The 20,208-nt window shown below is 41.7% G+C and overlaps 1 protein-coding gene across 4 annotated transcripts in view; it reads right to left on the bottom strand.

Annotated features, from left to right (window-relative positions):
• Positions 1–20,208, bottom strand: part of nbeaa (neurobeachin a) — a 115,418-nt gene that overhangs the window by 81,383 nt on the left and 13,827 nt on the right. For all 4 annotated transcript variants that reach the window (XM_030068808.1, XM_030068809.1, XM_030068810.1 and 1 more), the window contains exon 2: positions 1,091–1,322. In XM_030068808.1, coding sequence (XP_029924668.1) covers positions 1,091–1,322 — 232 coding nt within the window. The remainder of the gene's footprint in view (positions 1–1,090; positions 1,323–20,208) is intronic.

The raw sequence follows: 20,208 nt of genomic DNA, 5'->3' as shown, positions 1-20,208 counted from the left end.
CTGGGGGGAGGGAAGCAGAGGATAGACACTTCAAGGCATGAGGAAAGGGAAGTCAAGGTCAACATGATCAAATAAAGAGACTTAAGTGCTCTTTTCTTTCTTTATTTTATTTTCTTTCTTTCAAACACTCCATGCTAATTGCAACACACACAGAAACATAATGTGGTTATTGTTCTGCTTGTGCTGCAGCAGTAGGTGGTTAGGAAGTGGGAGTGCTGACACGTACTTCTGTATGTGTGCAATAATTTTGTTATGGGGTGAAAAATACTAACTAAAACAATGTTAAAAAAAAAAAAAAAAAAAAAAAAAAAAAAAAAAAAACCTGCTTGTCTGGGACCATTTTCTTGTTTAGTGGTGTGTTTTTCTTAATCCTGTGAATAACTGGCCAAATGTAAAAGGTGTAGCGTCACACTGAAAGGTTTTCAGTGCAGATACAATGGAGTTTGAATGTTTGTTTTTTTTTTTCACCTATTCTATAACAACTTTGAACATCGGGCTCTGTCAGTTGTTCAGAATCAAAGAGCACGGGCTTCTTTCGAGGTGCACCATTTTGCACCAACATTCAGTGATCATACAGGGAGAAATCCAGTCAGAGATAACAGTTTGTCAGCCGACAGCAGCTTCAGTAGACCATAATGCAATGCAGCCACAAGAGATGCTGCATTTTGATTAAGGAGTGTGATTCTCGCTTGTTCTCGACAGGAAAAAAAAAAAAAACTCACGTCACTAGTGTTATTGTTCTCTCCACCCACACATCTAACTCACAGCTGAATGAAATAAGCTTATGCTCCCTGGGGGCTGATGAGAGGCATTATGGGAAATGTAGGAAATCAAGGAATGTAGGAAATGAAGTTGAAGTACACGAGGCAAGATTGAGGGTCACCAAATTATTTTTTTCCCAGTTGTTTGTGTGCATTTATGCTTTTTGTCTCTCACTACGCATGTGTATGTATAAGAATTTGTTTGTCTATTTGTCTAGCTCGATGCACCGTTATTACCACTGTCTGTTTATGTTTGTCTATGTGCATCTGCCACATCCGCCTCCACCCCACCTCACCTACACACACACACAGACATCCACACAACCCACCTGCGATCATGTCGTCCACGGAGCTCATCTTGAGCAGCACCTGCTGGATGAGGCCCACCTCGGTGCTGGTCTGCAGGTTGCGCACACTCTTGCGGAGGATGGCGGTGAACATGCTCCAGATCTCGGCCTGGCACGTTACCTCGCAGTGGGACAGCAGCTCCACCATGCAGCCGATGCTCTCCGCCTCCTGAATGATGAAGTTCATCTCCAGGTCAAACTCGCCGCCCACAAGCTGGAGGAGGGGGGGGTTTGGGGAGCAGGAGAGGAGAGGGGCCAAAAGTTAGGGAAGGGGAAGAGTGGCAGGAGGAAGTGTTGGGGTTGGAGAAAGAGGGAGAGGGTAATAAAGGCAAGTTGGAGGGAGAGAGACAGAGAGAATGATTTAGTGAAGCGCTTAACCTTTTGTCTGTAGGAGAGGCGAGCCCGGCTTCTGATGGATGCTGATTATGGTTTGGAAAGCATTTCTTCTGCCGGGGGCCGCACAGAATGCAGCAACAAATAAACGTCCTTCATCCTTGCGCACACACACACCCACCTCCTCTTCTGCTTTCTAACACTCTCTCTCTCTCTCCCTCTCTCTCTCGAATGTGAGGAGCACAGCACTCCCCTCTGTGAACTACAATCACTCTCCAAGTACAGCAGGCATTAAATTGGCCCCCTCTACTGCCTCAAAGCAAAGCAAACCAAACATTTTGTACAATCAAATGCGATGTGCTGTGCAGTTCAGCAAAATATAACAGAAGAGAATACAAGAAAATAAAATATAACAACAACCTCTGTACTTCTAAAACTGATCATATTTCAGCATAAGAATGATGTGCTCATGCAGACTGTAATGCAGTATAGAAAATCCCTCTATAGCTGTGCAGTTCTCTTATAGCGCAGTTACACTGAACTGTTTTGCATTGATTTAAAATTTAAAAGAGGTCTGCACGGCTAGAGATGCCTGGGCTAAACTTCAGACGCACAGGCTTTAAAAGGGAAAGTTTAGTAGATGTCTGTGTCTAAGACTGCATCTCCTGCAATGTATGACAACAAACATAAAGCATTAACTTGTACATATGAACTTAATAAATAACGTTTGTTCATGTATTACATAAATGGGTAACAATTTGTTTATTGCTTGGTCTGAAACTGGGCTGTACGCAGATGCAGCATTTAAAAGAAGTCTGGTGCTCAGCGGTGTATAGAACAATTTTACACAGCACAATGTAGAAACAACCCTTTGTACCTATACAAATTACCAATCTGCCTTAACCCTCTGGGCACTGAACATGCTCAGCTATAGGCGTAAACCTCCAAATAAATAAATAAACATAGATACAACAAAGAATTTTTAAGAGTTCGTGATAAAATGAGATCCAGTTGAATCAAGAATTAAAAAATAAAAAAGAATCACAGTGAAAAAGCAAATCTGAACAGGTGTTACAGTTAAACAAAACAGAGCACTGAATTATAGACGCAACAATAAGATATATACCTATACTACTACTCATATTACAGAATATGAGTGATATCAATTACCTTCAATGCCTAAACAGACTTTAATGCGGTATGGAGCAACCCTCTATACCTCTATACAGTTCTCTCATAGTGTAGTACAGAACTCGATACCTATATGAGTTTACTTATAGTGCGGTATAGAATACTCTAGAATAATCTATCAAATTACCAATCTGATTTAACTGCTGTAATTGAACATGCTCAGGTTGGCTATATGAAAAACACACACATACTGAGGCACTGCACGCACACATACTGTAAACACTCAGATACATTATTACACACAGACATATATAAGGTGAGCAAAGAAAACTCATATCTGGCTCCTACAAGCTGATAAAAGATTTACAGCACACACACACACACACACACACACACACACATACACACAGAGGAGGACACAATTTTAGGTCCAAAAATTTCTTCCATCTCTGCCCTCTCAGGTAGTGGTCACCCGTTAGTCAGAGGATACCGTGCTCTTTGAACAGAGCGCACATGTACTGTCACATAATGGCTAATGCGCTATAATTATGTGTGAATGTACAACCCTCATAGCCCCACACACACACATGTAGAGACTAATACACACACACATACACAAAAAAAGGCACAAGCATACCCATTCACTCAGCACACTACACTGTACTATCCAGGAAGCGGTGGCCATGGCAACCAACAGGTAACAGAGCGGCAGTGAGGTTATTAAATCAGATGGATTACAGACAAGCATTGGGTTATGAGATGCTAGAAGCAGCCAGATTACAAGTAGAGACAGATAAACCACATGGGGTGAACATGATTTTAAGTACGGGCTTTGTACAGAAAAGGAATGTGAAAACAATGAACCGACCAAGTCTTGTACAGACACAATGAGCTGAAAAAAAGGAGAAGTTGTAGCCACCCTGTGCATTCAGAAGGTAAAGGGAGCTACACCCATCAAAAGAGTGAGGGAAGGTAATAGGGTCCATGCATAGCAGCACTGGGGTCAATTCACTTTCAGCTGACGAGATTTAAAATGTAAATTGAAACTGCGATTCATTCAAGAAAGGATTCATTCTCAATAAAGGAGCAATTTTCTCAACACTTAATACAAGACCCATTTAATAGGAAAAGATGCAGAGTTTTTCCAATTCTGAAGAAACTCCGCTCGCTGAAATGAATGAATTGAAAGTGAGCTGACCCGTGCCCTGATGCAAACTGTCGCACACCAAGAAAGAGGCAAGAAGCGCAAAGGCTGGTCTCTCTGATAGCCGTGTCATGGAACATTAGCTATCGCTCTCATTAGCAACACCAGCATTTATCATGCATTCACCCATCGACAGCCCTGGTCTAAGATCCACTGAGACCTTTAATATTAGAGCTGGGCCAGTAGGCTGTGGCTATTTCCTCCCTTTAAAGGGGCAGTTCACCCACCTTGAAAAATTTTACATTATTTTATTAAGTGATATTTAGAGCAATGATGACACTATCCTCTTCTCACCATTCTTGTACTGGATACAGCCTGGATGACACCAATGCTAGGTTTTAAATACAATGATTAAATACAAATTAAAAACTTTCAGCTTTCATCTTTCAATGTTTGAAGCTTTCAGCCTTCAAAATAAGAGCGCAAGGTTGTTGTTTTTTTGTTGTTGTTTTTTTTTTTCAATAGTAGGTTAATTTGAGCAAAATTATTGCGCTCCACTCAGCAATCATCTGTGGATTTTTGTTTCAGACAAGAGCAGTGTTGTTAAACCTTGTTTAAGTGTATCTGGGCAGTTATTGTTATTGTTTTAAGCAAACCAGGGAGATATCGACCCAAGACCAAGAGGCATGGGGGCAGTCCAGCCAGAGAATACCATCACTAGTGCCCCAAATACCACTTAGAGGGTAAGTAAAACCATGTCAAATTTTTCAAAATTAGTGAACTATCCCTTTAAAGTTCATGGTTGATATCCTGAGATTGATCATGTTTAGACACTGCCATTATGATAACACCTATCCAAGTGTACGCTCTCCATGTTCTTTTCTATTCTGCTTCTGGCTCCTGCTTCTTTGCTGCCCACCTTCACTGGCTCTCATTTCTCTCTTTCTCTCTCTCTCTCTCTCTCCCTTTCTCTCTCTCTCCCTCTCAGTGAAGTGAATTGATCTGGTGCTCTCGGTGAACGCATTAGCAGAGATTAGACCGGACCCCTGAACGAGGCATGGAATAAAAAGAGGAAGAATTAATTCACCACGCATCGAATTTTCCCCTCTCCTCTGAGGTTCCCAATTATAGAGCTCACTGGGGGCCGCTGCGTCCTACAACATCTATACAACCCGTCAGTTTGTGGATGCTCGATATACCATGTAACGGTGGCTTAGAGGGAGACAGTGCAGATACTGTTTCGACAAACTCACTCACACACACATAAACAGGGACACGCATAAGACATGCATACACGTCCTCAGGGCATACCTAACCATGTAGTGCACAGGCGTAATCTCCCTCTGCTCACACTTCCCACCCGCGTACAGAAATTTCACTGCAAGAGGAAGAAGGGTGATGCAAACGACAGCAACAAATTGGATCTCGTGACCAACAACACAGAGACAGCGAGGAGGGCAGGCGTAAGAGACATGGAGGGGGAGAAAGGAAGACGGAAATGCCCAGATAAATATATCTCTACAAGCTAGAAGCGGCATCTGGAAGAGCGACGAAAACCTGGCCGAACCTGATAGACGCTGCCAAGAGCTGCTTGGTCCAAGAACATCAGGGGGGACGTGAGGAGGAGAGCGAGAGCGAAAGATGGAGAGAGGGAAGAGAGATTGCAGGGGCGTGGGAGGGAATATTCTTCCATATGAAAATGCTCATGTGGAATTCATGTTCTCCATTTACTACGGCGTCTATAAAAATGAAAGATGCTCCAGCATTTCCAAGACCATTATTTGCTTGAGCAGGGCATTTAATTGATGTATAAATAAAAGTGCTGCCTAGATGGCAATAAGGTTGATCCCCAGCAGCCCCAAGGACCCTTAAATCCATTCAAAGGCATTCACCTTCACTCCCATCATGCACACAGAGAAAAGCGCACTAATTAGCTTTATGGGGGTACATGCTTCCTTCGCATAAACGCTCCTAACCTTCATTCTCCTCCTTCAGTCACCCCATCTGTGTGTGTGTGTGTGTGTGTGTGTGTGTGTGTGTGTGTGTGTGCAGCGTGTGCTCCCACCCCCTGGACAACCTCACACAAAGGGACGATCATCCACATCAATGAGCACGCACAAGAGTCCCTTAGTGCCCAAACACATACCCTGGTGGAGAAAGGACACACACACACACTCAAAGACCCACATAACGCTACACGCCTAAGGATGAGGGGGCTTGGCACTGCCACACTCGGCCCTCAGGACAATGCGTGCAGTGACCTCACTGTCTTCTTGGCAACCAGTTGAAGATGTTTGTTTTGGCAACATCATGACCATGAAGGTCCCCCGAGTGTCCTGACTCATGTCTGCATGTTCCATTCATAAAATACAAAAAAAAGAAAAAAAAAAAAAAAGGGTGAGTCAAGCTGCTCGTCGTCAAGCAGTTGCTAAGGAAGTGACAGCTTCTTTCCCACCATCTATGTCCCCCAGAGGTGGAACGGTCGCTTGACAAGTAAACACTTTCCAGGTTGGATTATGCATGTGTGTGTGTGTGTGTGTGTGTGTGTGTGTGTGTGCATGTGTGTTTGTTTATTCTGTAAACCCATGAAACATCAGCATGCAAGTAGGGCTGGGTGATATATAGATATTTTATCAATATCACAATACTAGATATCATCTGGGATTTTAGTTAACATCAAGATATGACCTTAATGTTTATTCCCTGGTTTTAAAAGCTGCTTTACAGTAAACGGACACATTTTTATAATTCAGTATACTGCTCTAGCTCTTCTTTTATTTGCCTCTACCTGCTTGGTCATCATATTCACATTATTAATGACTGTTTATCAAAAATCTCTCTTGTGTGAATACCTTCTGAAAGCACCAATGATTATCACTTCACCATTGTTCAATATTCGGTGAAAAAGATATTGTGAAATTTGAAGTTGTGCTTATTGGCCAGCCGTCTATGCAAGAGCTGAATGATCTGGCCAAAATGACTGGAGAGAATTCTTCTGAGTCTAGCTTCAGCACATTACAGACACATTACATTTAACCTTGAAATGCTTTCAGTAATTTGGAAATGTGAGAATATCTCCCACTGGACTTACCACTGATGACTAATCTCATATTGTAGAGCATCTCTGGGCTGGAGGGAGGGAGGGACGTCTGCCAGAAACCTTACATTCTCACCACTTCATGCACTGATTGTGGGTATTATCAGAGTGCCAATTTGCAATATAGATATTGCCTATTTTACACTGAGTCTCTCGGCTTGCACACTTTTGTGTTTTCCTGTCTGAAGAAGACACACACAGTCCACCCCCCCCACCTTCCTCTATTTCTAATTCTGTCTTGACTGGCCTGCCAGTCCTGCTCATCCAGAGCCATTCTCCCCTAAAGGAAGCTGGCAGTCTCCTTGGCATCGCTCTACTTGCGCCTGGAGGGGGAGGGGATGGGGGAGTACAGGGGGGTTGGTGCCAGGGCTGTCTTCAGACCACAAAGAGCTTATATGAACAGGCACCACAACCAGCCAGAACCAGCTCTCATAACAGGGTGGTAGAACAATCACTCCCTCTGTCCCTCTGACTCTTTCTCACCGGCCTTCTGCTCATAAATGCTCCTGTGTAGCTCAAAGGGTCGAGCGTGGCACCGAGCCTGGTCGCGTCCCACTGCTTCCACTCATGTTGACTATCTGTGCACTGCTGAGCGACATGACTCAAAATCAGTGTCATGATAATTTCAAGCAGTTACCTCAATAATGATAAACTGATCATAATTTGTTTATTTTTTTTGTAACATTACCATCACAGTATCCTGACAAATGTCTGCACTATGTAACGTTCTGAAAGATCATGTTTCAAATATGCCAAACTATCTTATCTTCATGAATTAAATTATCTTAGGAAAGCACACATACTGTATTAACCATTACTGACTGTAATGAAAGTTGCAACATGTTGCATGATTCAAATTTAAGAAAATATACATAAATAGAAACTTAGACCACATTTTGAGTATTTATCAAATTAATGTTTCACTAATAGGGCTGGACAATATCTTGATATCACAATAGTCTTGATATCTTCTAGTATTTGGGAGGTCATGATATTGTGATGTAGCAAAAGTTTTATCTTTTCCTGATATTAATTACATGGATTACAGTAAAGGGATGCAGTTTTCTGAACTCATTCAACTGGTCTATCTGTTGTATTATTTGCCTCTCTATTTGCCTCTCTTGGTCATCATGTCAACATTACTTATGACTGATTCATCAATAATCTTGGGTAAATATTTTGAGAAAGTGACAACAGTCTTCACTACAATATCTTCACAGTATCAATACTGGGGTATTCAGTCAAAAACACTGTGATATTTGATTTTGTCCATATTGCCCAGCCATACCCACTAATTTTAATCTCAAGTTTATCAAATTCACTTCACCTAGAGAGCTGGCTCAGTGCGACTGTCATTAGGTCATGCATGCATACAGACCAGGAGCAGCCCTGATACAGGACACCTGAATAATCTCTGGTTGTATCGGGTGTTGTGTCTACCAAAGGGCTCCACAGAGATTTCCCCCTGCAAAAGTCAGAGAGGTCAGCAACGAAAAAGCTTTCATTGAACCAAAACAATCCTTCACTTGTCTACTTTCACCATGCTGACACGTGCTTCATCTCCTGTATACAAATGGACATTTAGACCTAGTTAAAGGCAAGTATAACCCTATTCTCCATTGTAAAACTTTCTGGTCCTGTAAACTCTAGCTCGATACGTAAAATCATGTCATCAAAACTGCCAAGGATTCAACTGCCTTCAAGACCAGGGCTAAAAATGTAAGTTGTCAAATTAGATGACATTACAGCAAACTTTAACATAAACCTCTAAACTTTAAATAAATCCCAAAATAATATCTGAAAATACTATTTGCCCCTGTGGTGTTTACATTCTGCAGATTCTCTCCAGGATTTCACCGTATGCTAGAAATCAATTTGTTATCAGTGTTTTATCACTGAGTTTTATCACTGTGTGAGTTAAAGAAATAAATAAAATAAATAAATTGACTTTAGACTGAGAACAAGAGGCGATCAGGGGATTTGCCATTGGGGCTTCTAGACTTTGAAATGACCTGCCTGAGGTGCTGAGGCTGGCTACATCAGCAGCATCTTTAAAAAGCAGATATTAAAAGACAGACTTTGTCCTTGATCTCGCTTTGTGTTTTACTTTTTAACGCTTCCTTGTTTACTCTGGCTTTTAATTTTACTGCTGATTTTAATCTGTTTTGTTTTTATACCATCCTGTGCACAGCGCCTTTGTAACGGTGCTTTGAAAAGTGCTACGTTATTATTATCTGTGAAGTAAAAATGATTGCTCACAGACCTACAGCAGCCCAATACGAGCCACTGTGACAGCACATCAAACGACCGATTACACTGCCTGATTACTGTGACTGACTGTTGAATATTGGATGACTGTCAAGGCCAACACTGACGAGAGATGCACCTGTTACTCATTACAGCCCTCAGAGATGACAGGTCAGAGAGGCGAGTGGATGGTCAATAGCCAAATCTGCTCCCTCTGCACATTCAATAGAGCCTTTGGAACTGGCATCATCAATATACGGACTTCAAAGCCCAGGAGAGCGCCGGAGAGGTGTGTGCTTGTTTATGTGTGTGTTATGTGTGCGTCCAGTGTGTGTGTGTGTGTGCCTGTGGCTGATTACTCATTCGCGTCCCCTGAGCGAGCCACGGCTATTCAGTCCCTTTGTGTGCAGAGCGAGAGAGGAGACGAGAGGCCCATCTAGACATGAGATCACTGATTATACACTTAACGCTTCGCCAAGAGGGCTCGACAGAGGAGGAGAACAAAAAGTGAAGGAGAGCAAGGGGGGAAAAAAGAAAAGGGAAAGAAAGAGCGAGATGAAAGGGAGAAAAGCAAGCAGGAGAGAGTGAATGGTGTGAACTGAAAAGGGGACAGGACACAGCGGAAGAGAAAACACATAAAGTGAGATGGAAAGAGAAAGAATATGAAGGCCAGACGGAGGTTGAATGGTATTGTGTTTTCTTATCAGACGGGCACCGTGTTTTTATTGCCCAGGGCCCTACAATGTGCTGTGGAGGGTTTAGTGCGCTGATGAAGACCGTAGCAAATCTCCAAACAGATATGGATTACAATGGGGCTAAACTGGCCACTAAACGCTCAATAATCCACATTCCGTTCTGGACATGACCTCATTTCTAACCAGTAAACAGCATTGATCAGAACGGCAGTTACCAACTTTATCGCCCTTTCAGCTCCGTGTAAACAGCCCTGCCTTGGTTTCCTAACCTCGGGGTTGGAACTCCATGCGGACTGAAGTATATGAGGAGGAGTGACAGGACTTTTCTGACCTGCAAAAAATCATTCGGGAACAGCTGCTACAGTGACAATATCTGAATAGAAAACTGTTATAAATGTTAGTGTGACTACAGGTTGGCCAAATGAGGGAATGTGTGTTGGACAGGACCAATACATCAGCAGACTATCAAGACTGTGATGATTATAAATTTTTGAGCTGTGTGGACCCATGGAATCCAGATAAAAAATTACCTTGTTCTGATGATTTCTGGTTCAAACTTTATAGGCCACAGACTAAAAACAGCTACTGCTGCACCATCATCTAGCCGGTTGGTGCTTTTGCTTTTGCACAAGTCATCGTTTGTTACTTCTCAACATAGGTGTCACGTTTGATGAAGACAAGACACACAGTTGATGAATTATAGCCATTTTCTGTGCAGCGATGTTAGTGGTCAAGTTCATTAGCTAATTATGGCCATGTTGTAAAAGTGATCCTTTGTGTTACTTGGTCTGAAAATGCTATGTAAAAAAAATATATCAGCTAAAAGTCAAAAACCGAGGAAGGGGCAGAACTTCTTTTTATCATTATCTTTAAGCTCAAAATGGTGTAAAATCTTATTAATGGAAATGGGTGTGGCTTATATGGATAGATTTCTCAAATAGGAATTTATGAATTTTTTTTTGTTGTTCAGAATATCAGCATTAGCCTACATCAGCCTGAAATCTAGCTGCCAGTGGAAGCTGCTGGGATTCTAGCACAACATAATGCATAAGGGAGAATGGCATGGACCCACATATTCCAGGAAAAAATGACTTTGTTCTTATCATTTACAGTTCAAAAGTTAGAGGCTAATACGTAGGTACGTATAATAACATAGCCCGATTCAACAGTAACATGTAAGCATTCAAACGTCTTACCAAAATGAGTTGCTGTGGTTCTCATGGTTTCAGAGCACTAGACACTTATAGCCTTAAACAATTTAAGCATTTGTTACCCTTAAAAGCAAAACTGATATTGGTCTAGTATTATTTTTAATGCTGATATTTGTCTGATTATGGATTTGACACGTATGTGCCCTTTTTCTAGAAGCATGTCAGTGTGATACAACAGTCGAAAAAATCTTTACTGCAACATCTTAGTCAGTAAGACCTTCACAAAATGTGAGTCAAAAACAAAAATTCTACAATAAACAGAACAAGGTCAAGGGGTCAGTCTACTTTATAACTTTTGTGGTTGACTTTATTTTGCCTGATGAAGGCAGAAAGGCAGAAATATAGAAGAGGAGAAGAAAAGTTGGGGTTGAGGAAGTTGCACTGGAAATGGGCAGTGTTTCTCTCTGCCTGTCTGCCTCTCTCTGTGATAGTGATAGATGATGACATGTTGACTGACTGTAGCCTCCAGAGACGGAGGGAGGAGGGGTGGTCGTCAAACACCCCTGGACTGCATTTCCCATGGGCCTTTGTACCAGCGTCTGCACAGATGGCAGATGGGACGCAACACAGCCCCCACGCATGAGACCCTAATCAGAGCAATAGCATCACAACCACTAAACACACACACACACACACACACACACACACACACACAGACTCACTCACACACACAGCAGTAAGCAAAATAAAGCATTCAGCCATGTAAAGTGTATAGAGTATCTAAAAGCTATTACGCATGAAGTGCAGAGATCTTCCACAGCATGAGAACACTATACTTAAGACGGATACTAAAAAGAGAAGAGAGAGATTGATAGAGAGAGAGAAAAAGAGAGAGAGATGGAGAGAGAGAGAGAGAGAGAGAGAGAGAGAGAGAGAGGTCACACAGAGTTGAAATCACAGTAGAGTAGCTTTTGGAGCTATGGAAAGAAAAATAGGATTTCAGCGCACCTTCACACTGCAAACATACCAGTCATTACATAAATCCACACTGGAGAGTTTAGGCCTGCACAGCCAGGTTTGCATGCACACGCACATGTGTGTGTGTGTGTGTGTGTGTGTGTGTGTGTGCTTGCACGCATACATACGTGGAAGCAGTGAGAGTTAAAAAAAAAAATTGTCAAAAAGCGTCTGAACATCAGAATCTTATAAGGACTGTTAGATTTTTTGACTTTTAAAGGAGAGCTGGGAGATTTTACAGTGACGTTTGTTCTTGCCGTTTGATGGTAAAACTGTCAGCTGTCATCTTCGATGCTCGAGAGATGTCAGAATCAGAGGTAAGCTATCTGTAATGTGCTTCACGGCTCTGTTACAGTAAAGATACTATCACCAGCACGAAACCCGTCTTCTCCTACGGGCTGAGGCATTCACAACAACCTGCTGGCGAACATGGCAGAATTGCAGGCTAAGTAGATTAAAGTTGCAGTAATAAAATAAAAAACAGAGTCAAATGCAGTAAAGTACCCTTTTAGACAAAGTACAGTGAGTCTACAAGGTCCTCATCTGACTCACCACTAAACTCTGGGCTTATTCTGTTTTGTTTTGTTTTGAGTTTTGACATTTCAACTGTTACAGCTTTGAAATTTTATTCTAAACATATAGGCCACTTTGAATCTTCAGAGGTGTGTACATTACCTATAACATTTAAGGATTTATTTATTTTTATTTTTTTCACTTGGGAACTATTTTTATGGTCTTAACATTGCTTAGTGATCCCTTGAAGTTACTCAACACACTCACTCAAAGAAGCCTTGGTATAGAGAGTGCAGCACTTAGAGACCAGTTAGAGCATACATGCAGTACGGCATGCTCAGTTACATTATATCAAAAATGATAGATCATGTGAAGCTGACAGAACTCCATGCAGCCACTCCTGGTGATTGGACGAAGACTGATTCCCCACTTTGGACTGTGACTTCTTTGTGTGACTCTCTCATTAGCAGCAGTAGAAATCCAAACCACCCAGGAAGGCTCCAACAGCCAATCAGAAACCAGAAAAAAACCTTGTGGGAGATGATACTGGCTCTTTGCTATAAGGACGTGATGTGTTACGCAACCTCCACACATAGGCACACACATGTCTACATGCAGAGAACATGCACATTTATCATAATTTAACACACACAAACGCGAGCCCGCGCACACACACACACACACACACACACACACCATTTACAGAGTGGATGAGTGCAGATGGTGGTTCATTACAGGCCAAAGTCAGCCACACACAGCATGTCTACACAGTGACAACGCTTCTCTTCTTGACTTCAATACTATTTTCATCCCTCTTTCTGTTCTCTCTCTCTCACATACACACACACACGCGCACACTATCCAATCACAGACACAATAAAAAGATAAAGACTGCTGTGTTTGACTGAAGCAAAGTGTTTGTGTGTTGCAGCCTGGCATTTGCATTTGCATTTTTCCTCCTGTATGATGTGTTCAGAATAAGCATTATGTAAGAGCGATGTAATGTGCTGAATGAAAGATTAAACAGTTGAGCCTTGCACCACAACAGGATTTAATTTAGGGCTTAATTTGGCATATGGAAAAAGTCATGTGCACATAAACACGCTGCCCCATGGGCAGAGAAGACTTCTCTCCAATCAGCCAGTGTGATCCTGTGAAGGGCAGCGCACAGGCGAGATGACAAATCCCAATCAAGCGTCTGCTAACTTCAATCTAGCAAATAAGTGTGCTCTCCACAGTTCTATTAGATTCAAAACACTGACATTTGTGTTCTCGGTGCCAAGAGCTGTACCCTGGGCAAATTTTCCACAAAAATAACCACCCAAATACGTCTGTGCGCACATCAAAGAAAAGCACAGCTATTGAGTGCTCCCATGCACTAGCTTGTCAGTTTATATTAACACTACGAGAAACCAAAGAGGGGGAGATGGATGAAAGAGGGGCAAGAGAAAGTGAGATAAGACAGTAATACCTGCGGAGATCTGTCTTCATGAAAGCCTCTAGAAAGTCTGCAGCTCACTGCAGGCCGGTTCAGTGAGCCTTTTCCTGCCTCCCACATCTGACTCATACCATGACAAATGCCCCCTGAAACACACACACACATACACACACATGCATGCACACAAACACACACACTTGACAAGCCTCCTTCCCTTTGAAAGCGTGCAGCCAACACACGCGTGCACATGCACACACACACACACACACACACACACACACACACACACACTCAGTGTTCAAAGAGGTGAATGCCTTTTAAACAATTTGCCGCAAAAAGACATGTAGGTTTTAGTCGCCCAAGCATACACTCTCTCACACACTCTATTCCTCTCTAATGCTTAGACTCACACATGCACAACAACAAAAGCAGCAGCAACACAAACAGCATAGCATGTGCACACACCAAAAAGGAGTGGAGGGAGAAGAAGAGAGCGAGAGAACTAGAGAAATAGAGAATCTTCCCAAAATAATCCAATAATAATGAGCCTCCAATTCATTAGCATATGCCCGGCTTGAAAAAAAAAAAAAAATCGAATTTCTCACAAGTCTGTTTATTAGAGCAGGAGGGGAAGAAGCTTCAAACAGAGCAGAGCAGAGGACGAAGAGGAAGAAGAGGAGGAGGACAGAGAGACACCACAAAAGAAGAGATCAAGAGGAAGAAAGAAGACAGCAGGACTGCGAGGTCAGAAATGAGAGAGAGGGCATAAAGCAAATGCACAGTACGAGTGGAGTCCTGAATGTCTGCAAATGCTGAGAGAGAGCAAGTAACAGAGAGAGAGAGAGAGAGAGAGAGGAAAAAATGACAGACAGATAAACAGAGTAGACAGATCCAGCAGACTGTTTCAGCACCACGGACAGCTCCTCCTCTCACTGCTGACAGATCCACTGGTGGGACAAACAGGGAGAAGCTACGGTTTAAATCCCCAGCTACGGCCACACAACTCATCAAAAACAAAACTGAAACTGCAGCCGTTGTATTAGTAGTTGCAAGGACTCAAAGGTTGTGACACTATTTGTGCTTTAAAGTTGGGAATGTTTTGCTTGTTTGTAGACACTGGAGAAATACGGAGCTGTATTTCAGAGTTTCAGTCTAATCTAAAAGCAGTTAGGTTTTCATACCCTTTGATAATCTGCCTATAGCTTCATAACTGTTAATTGTTATAGCTTATCTTTTTTTTTTTTTTCAAAGAAATCCAGATTAGAAGCACATGCGTGCACATACACATTACAGGGGTTGAGGATTCAAGCTGCAGCCAAGTGATTGCAACTCTGACTTTCATTCATCAGCAGTTAAAAAATGTCTGCCACCTGAATGGCCAAAGAGGCTTAGTAACGGATCTAGCAATAAGCCTTGTCACATGCTATTGGGCAACAAACAAAGAAAAATATCCTTTTCCCCCCTTTCCTTTCTCAGAAAATCCCCCACAAGAAAAAGTATATGAGGGAAGGAGGGAGAGAAAGAATGTAATGACGACAACTCAGAGTTAAACAAGGAAGTTAATTAGGTGAAACGGAGCCTGTTCATCCAATATATTATTTATAGATTCCCACAGCATCCTTGCATACACAATACAGTAGCAACAATACAACAGCATCATAAACATCTGCATAAAATCCACATTTCTCACAGTTACATCAAAAAGCATGGTTTGGTTGGAAATAATCATACCTCAAAGCTCATGCCTCATGCTCAGATTCTCTCACATTCACGTTACAAAAAAAACAGAATCATGGGACTAATTGTTATCTGAAGTGTGACCACATCAATCAACATTAGTTTCTGAATTTAGTTTATATATTAGTTCTCACAAAAAAAAAAAAAAACACAACAAAATAATGTCATATTTATGCTGCCTAAATATACCAACAAACATGCTCGACACAGTCCTTAAGGATTTGACCGTATCAAGTGTTACACCTTCAAGGTTATGGTTATGTTGTTGTCCCCTCTGGTTAGTCTATATCTCCAAAAGCACATTAGTGGATTTTCATGAAATTTCGTGGACAGACTGTCCTTCAGCCAAAGTGCAGTAGATCGGATTGTGGTTGTGCTCTGAATGTGCAATTTCTACCATTAAGAACCTGTTGTTCTTAACTATGAAACTAACAGAGACAGGGACTTCATTCCAATCCTAATGGTACGTTTACAGGGTAAAGAAATCAACTGGACTTTGAGTTATACAAAAAATGTATTGTATTTAACAGTGTGGGAGAACAGTCTGTAAATTTGAATTATATGAGTGCCTACTGCAATGCATAGTGCTAGATGAAATAGTCCACCGCATTTTCAAATAAATCAAATTCTTCATACTGCCACTCTCCATCTCTGATAGGTATAACAGTAGAGTGATTGTAGTTGAACTGGCTTTAGGCTACTTGTGGTTACCACTGTTTATGCTAATTACTAAATTCTTCTGTTTATTCCAAACAAAACGATGCCAGAAGCATCTTTTATTTTGTCTTGTTTTGTTTTGCTTGTTTTGTGAATAAAGGAAGAGCTTAGTAGTTTGCGTATGTAGCCACTGTGGCTGAATGAAAAGAAAAAAAAAATACCAGCAGAAACTCAAACTTCAACATCAGAATTTCATACTGTAGGAAAAAGTTATTGTATCTCTGGGAGGTGAAGTGCTAAAACACCACAGCACTCACCATTTAGCGGGCAGGATGTTGCTTTCTCGGGGATGCCCCTTCAGCTAAGATGATCTAATCATTTATTCAACATCTGAAACAGAGCAGATGCTAACTTCACATCACGTTGATCGCTGCATGAACATGGATCCATCCCCCATAATATAACTACAACAGGGCTGGGTATTGATAAAGACCTCACGACACAATGCGTATCACTGTTCAGAATACAATCACAATACTGACTGAAACTTTATACACAGAGCTTAAAAAACAACCTAATGCAAAATGCCTTGGTAGACCAATGAAATATACAACATATTATATAAACTGCAACAAAACAGTTTATTTCAAAACTCTATTTCCAATGTTTAAAAACTGAATTAACACAGTGGACTGAAGCATTGATATTATAACATCACATGACAATGAAGGACATGAACGATGCTTATCGATGCAAAGAGCTAGATAACTGGTGCAGGAAAATAATATTGTGATACCCAGCTCTAGTGATTTTTTTGAACAGCTTTTAATAGAGCAAGCTCATTCCCGCTGACTACGAGTGAACCTGGGCACTGTGCACTGGCTACTTGTCTATGGAAAGAGGAAGCAGTCAGGCAGTGGAGCTGAATCACTGAGACTGCAGCTAGTGCCCAGACAACAAAGCAACAGTGGCTCCACTGTCAGGGCAAAGCCCGGACCTTAACACACCAGAGGCTGTTGAGACCCAAGATATACGGTTTACTGGAAATTTTTTAAAGACCGGACCGGCTACAGCTTCCGCCCTCTGAGAGAGCCAGAGATGTGGAAGAGAGGAAGAGAGAGAGAAAGAGTAGCTGAGGCACAGAGGCGCTGAGAGAAGACGAGACACAGACAGAAATATAGTATCACAGAGTGGTGGTGAATGAGGGGGTACAACTGAAAGGACAGCAGGAGACAAGGGAGACATGTTATTAAATTCCACCTGATACAGACCGAGCCGAAAGGAGACATCAGCTTCGAGTGGCTGTGAGTGTCAAAGTGCAGTCTTTCACTTCTTCTGCCCTCTTCCCCATCAAAAAAATAAAGAAAAAGAAAAACTGATGCTGTCAGAAAGGAGAGGAGACTTCTCAATTTTGCTCTCGCTTTTCTTATTTCAGACAGGCAGCAACAAGGGCAGCCTTGTGTTGTCACGGAGGCCTTGGGAGGAAGGACCCGAGTCTGAGTCAGTGCTTTAACAAGGCCTCCACGCCTTGTCTCCTCGACTCGATCGCATTTCAAAGGAGCTGGCGAGGGGAAGTGAAATCCTGAAAGGCATCCTGCATGTTGCTTACACCTCAAAGATGAAAGAGGAGGCACCAGAGGGTAAATGAGTGTCAAGAGTTGATGTTCTCCTTATGTGAAGCCACTGTAGGGACATGTGAGCAGTATCATCAGAACCACACATTTTTTTTTTAAAAAATGTGCTCCTCTTGTCATTTTGTGTGTGTGTGTGTGTGTGTGTGTGTGTGTGCGTGCGCGCACACATCTGTCTGTGTGTCTGTGTGGTAGCTGTAGACCAGCTGACGCTCGGTTCAAAGGTCAGCCGATAAGCCCAGCAAACCTGACTCAGACCAGGCTGGTCTCAATTCAGGATCACTAATCTGTTTGTTTGGCTTGGTTGTGCGTATGTGCTGCAGAAGATAGGATATGCGCTTGCATGTGTGTAAGTAAGCACATACACACACACAAACAAACACACACACGCCATCCGCTGGAACAATAGAAAGCACTGTTCCATTGAGCAGAGCTGATGGAGGATAAGAGAGGCAGCAAGCAGCTCCAATGAGTGTTGGTAATCCATCATCATAAGACAGGGTGAGGGATGACACACACACACTCTCTCTCTCACACTCACACACACACACACACATACACACAAACACACACACACACACACACACACACACACACACACACACACACAAACATACACAAACACATATAGAGTGTGTGAGCATGCGCACACACACATACACACTCACAAAGCAGGCCTAGAAGGGTTAGTGGAGCATGCTGTATGTTTTTGTGTGCCAAGACCACACACAGAGCACATACATACTGTAGAGTACAAACACACACAAACACTCATGGGGTACAGGTCCCCTAATCACCAAAAGCCCCTATATATAATGTACACTGCATCATTGTATTGTATTGTATCATTCTTAAAATCATATCACCAGATCAAACAATAATATTTTAGCAAAGAAGAGTCAATAAAGGTCTGCTCCATTACTGATTTTTACTTGATGGTTTTCATACACAATGATCATTTCATTCAGTGTGAGCATGGTGGTGGGGGGGCCCACTAAAGTTTGTTCCCCAGGGCCCCATGATCTTCTGATCCAGCCCTGAAACACTGACATTCATGACGGAAATTCTACTAATGGCTTTTGACAGATATTAGTCTATTGTTTTAAAACTTAAAAAAAAAAAGAGAGAGAGATGGAGAGAGAAACAAGAGTTTCAGCAAAAACTTAGCATTAGCAAAGAAAGCAGCTGAAATCCTATCAGCACTAACTTCAGCCGCTTCCCTATCATGGTGCTACTGTGCTACAGTCCTGTCACTATATCAGCAATACTTCAAACATATCCTCAGCACTGGGCAGGGGTGAAGAGATTCTGTTTGAAGTGTCTATTGTTTGAAGTAAAGCAGACACAGCAGCTGAGCTGCTGCAGTTGTCATAGACTTCTGCTTTGGAAGGAAAACCTTTAAAGAGAGTCAGCTGTTTGCATTTGTGGTGATCAACTGAAATTCAGGTCTTTTGCTACTTTTAACCAAAACTTCTTCTTCTTCTTTTTTCTTTTTTTTTTTTTACATAAAACATATTTTCAATATCAGCTCCCTGTGTTTGTACACATTGAGGAAAAGTTTGTCTTATTTGCATACCCTTCAGGGACTGGATGCATTAATACTTTATCACACCACTTCCATTATGTTGGAATAATTTACAAAAAGTACTATCTTCCTTGAGGGTGTTTTCATGGATACTAATGGATAACTAAATGGATATAAGTGAGCTGAGCAAGAATTCAGCTTAGAGAACAAGGTATGAAACCATGACTGTGTGCTTGTGTTTTTTCATCTGTCTTACATGTGCAATAGCCAAATATTATAAACATCCTCTGGACAGATCCCTGGCTTTTGCAAAGTGACTGAAATAGATTTGAGTTTGATTCCATCTTCATATGAAGGTCTATTGATTCGTAGATGTTTTATTCTGAATAGCTAACATAGCTGATAATTAAAGCTAAATGGCTCAGTAAAGCTACTAACAAATATGGTTTTACTGGACAACTGTTTTTATGAGTTGGTTTATAAAATGCAATTCAACTGTGGCAAGATTATGTTCAAAATTGACCCAGAAACACACCTAATTATAAACAGTATTTCTGCAAATACAACGGGGACCACAGAAAGACACACACACACACATACACATCCTCATACTCATATGCACAATCATATCAGGGTGCTTCTTTAAAAAAAGAAAATCAGGCACACAGGATGAGGATGCCAAATGTCAAATTCCCTCATACAAAAAATGGCCTATCAAAAGGTCATATCAACACAAAATCCATTCTCAAATATCACACACCATCACCAGTATGAATTTGTATCC

Source organism: Myripristis murdjan, chromosome 14, assembly GCF_902150065.1.
Source record: "Myripristis murdjan chromosome 14, fMyrMur1.1, whole genome shotgun sequence".
NCBI lineage: Eukaryota > Metazoa > Chordata > Actinopteri > Holocentriformes > Holocentridae > Myripristis > Myripristis murdjan.
The sequence above is the reverse complement of the archived record's forward strand: the minus strand, read 5'-3'. Positions and strand labels throughout refer to the sequence as shown.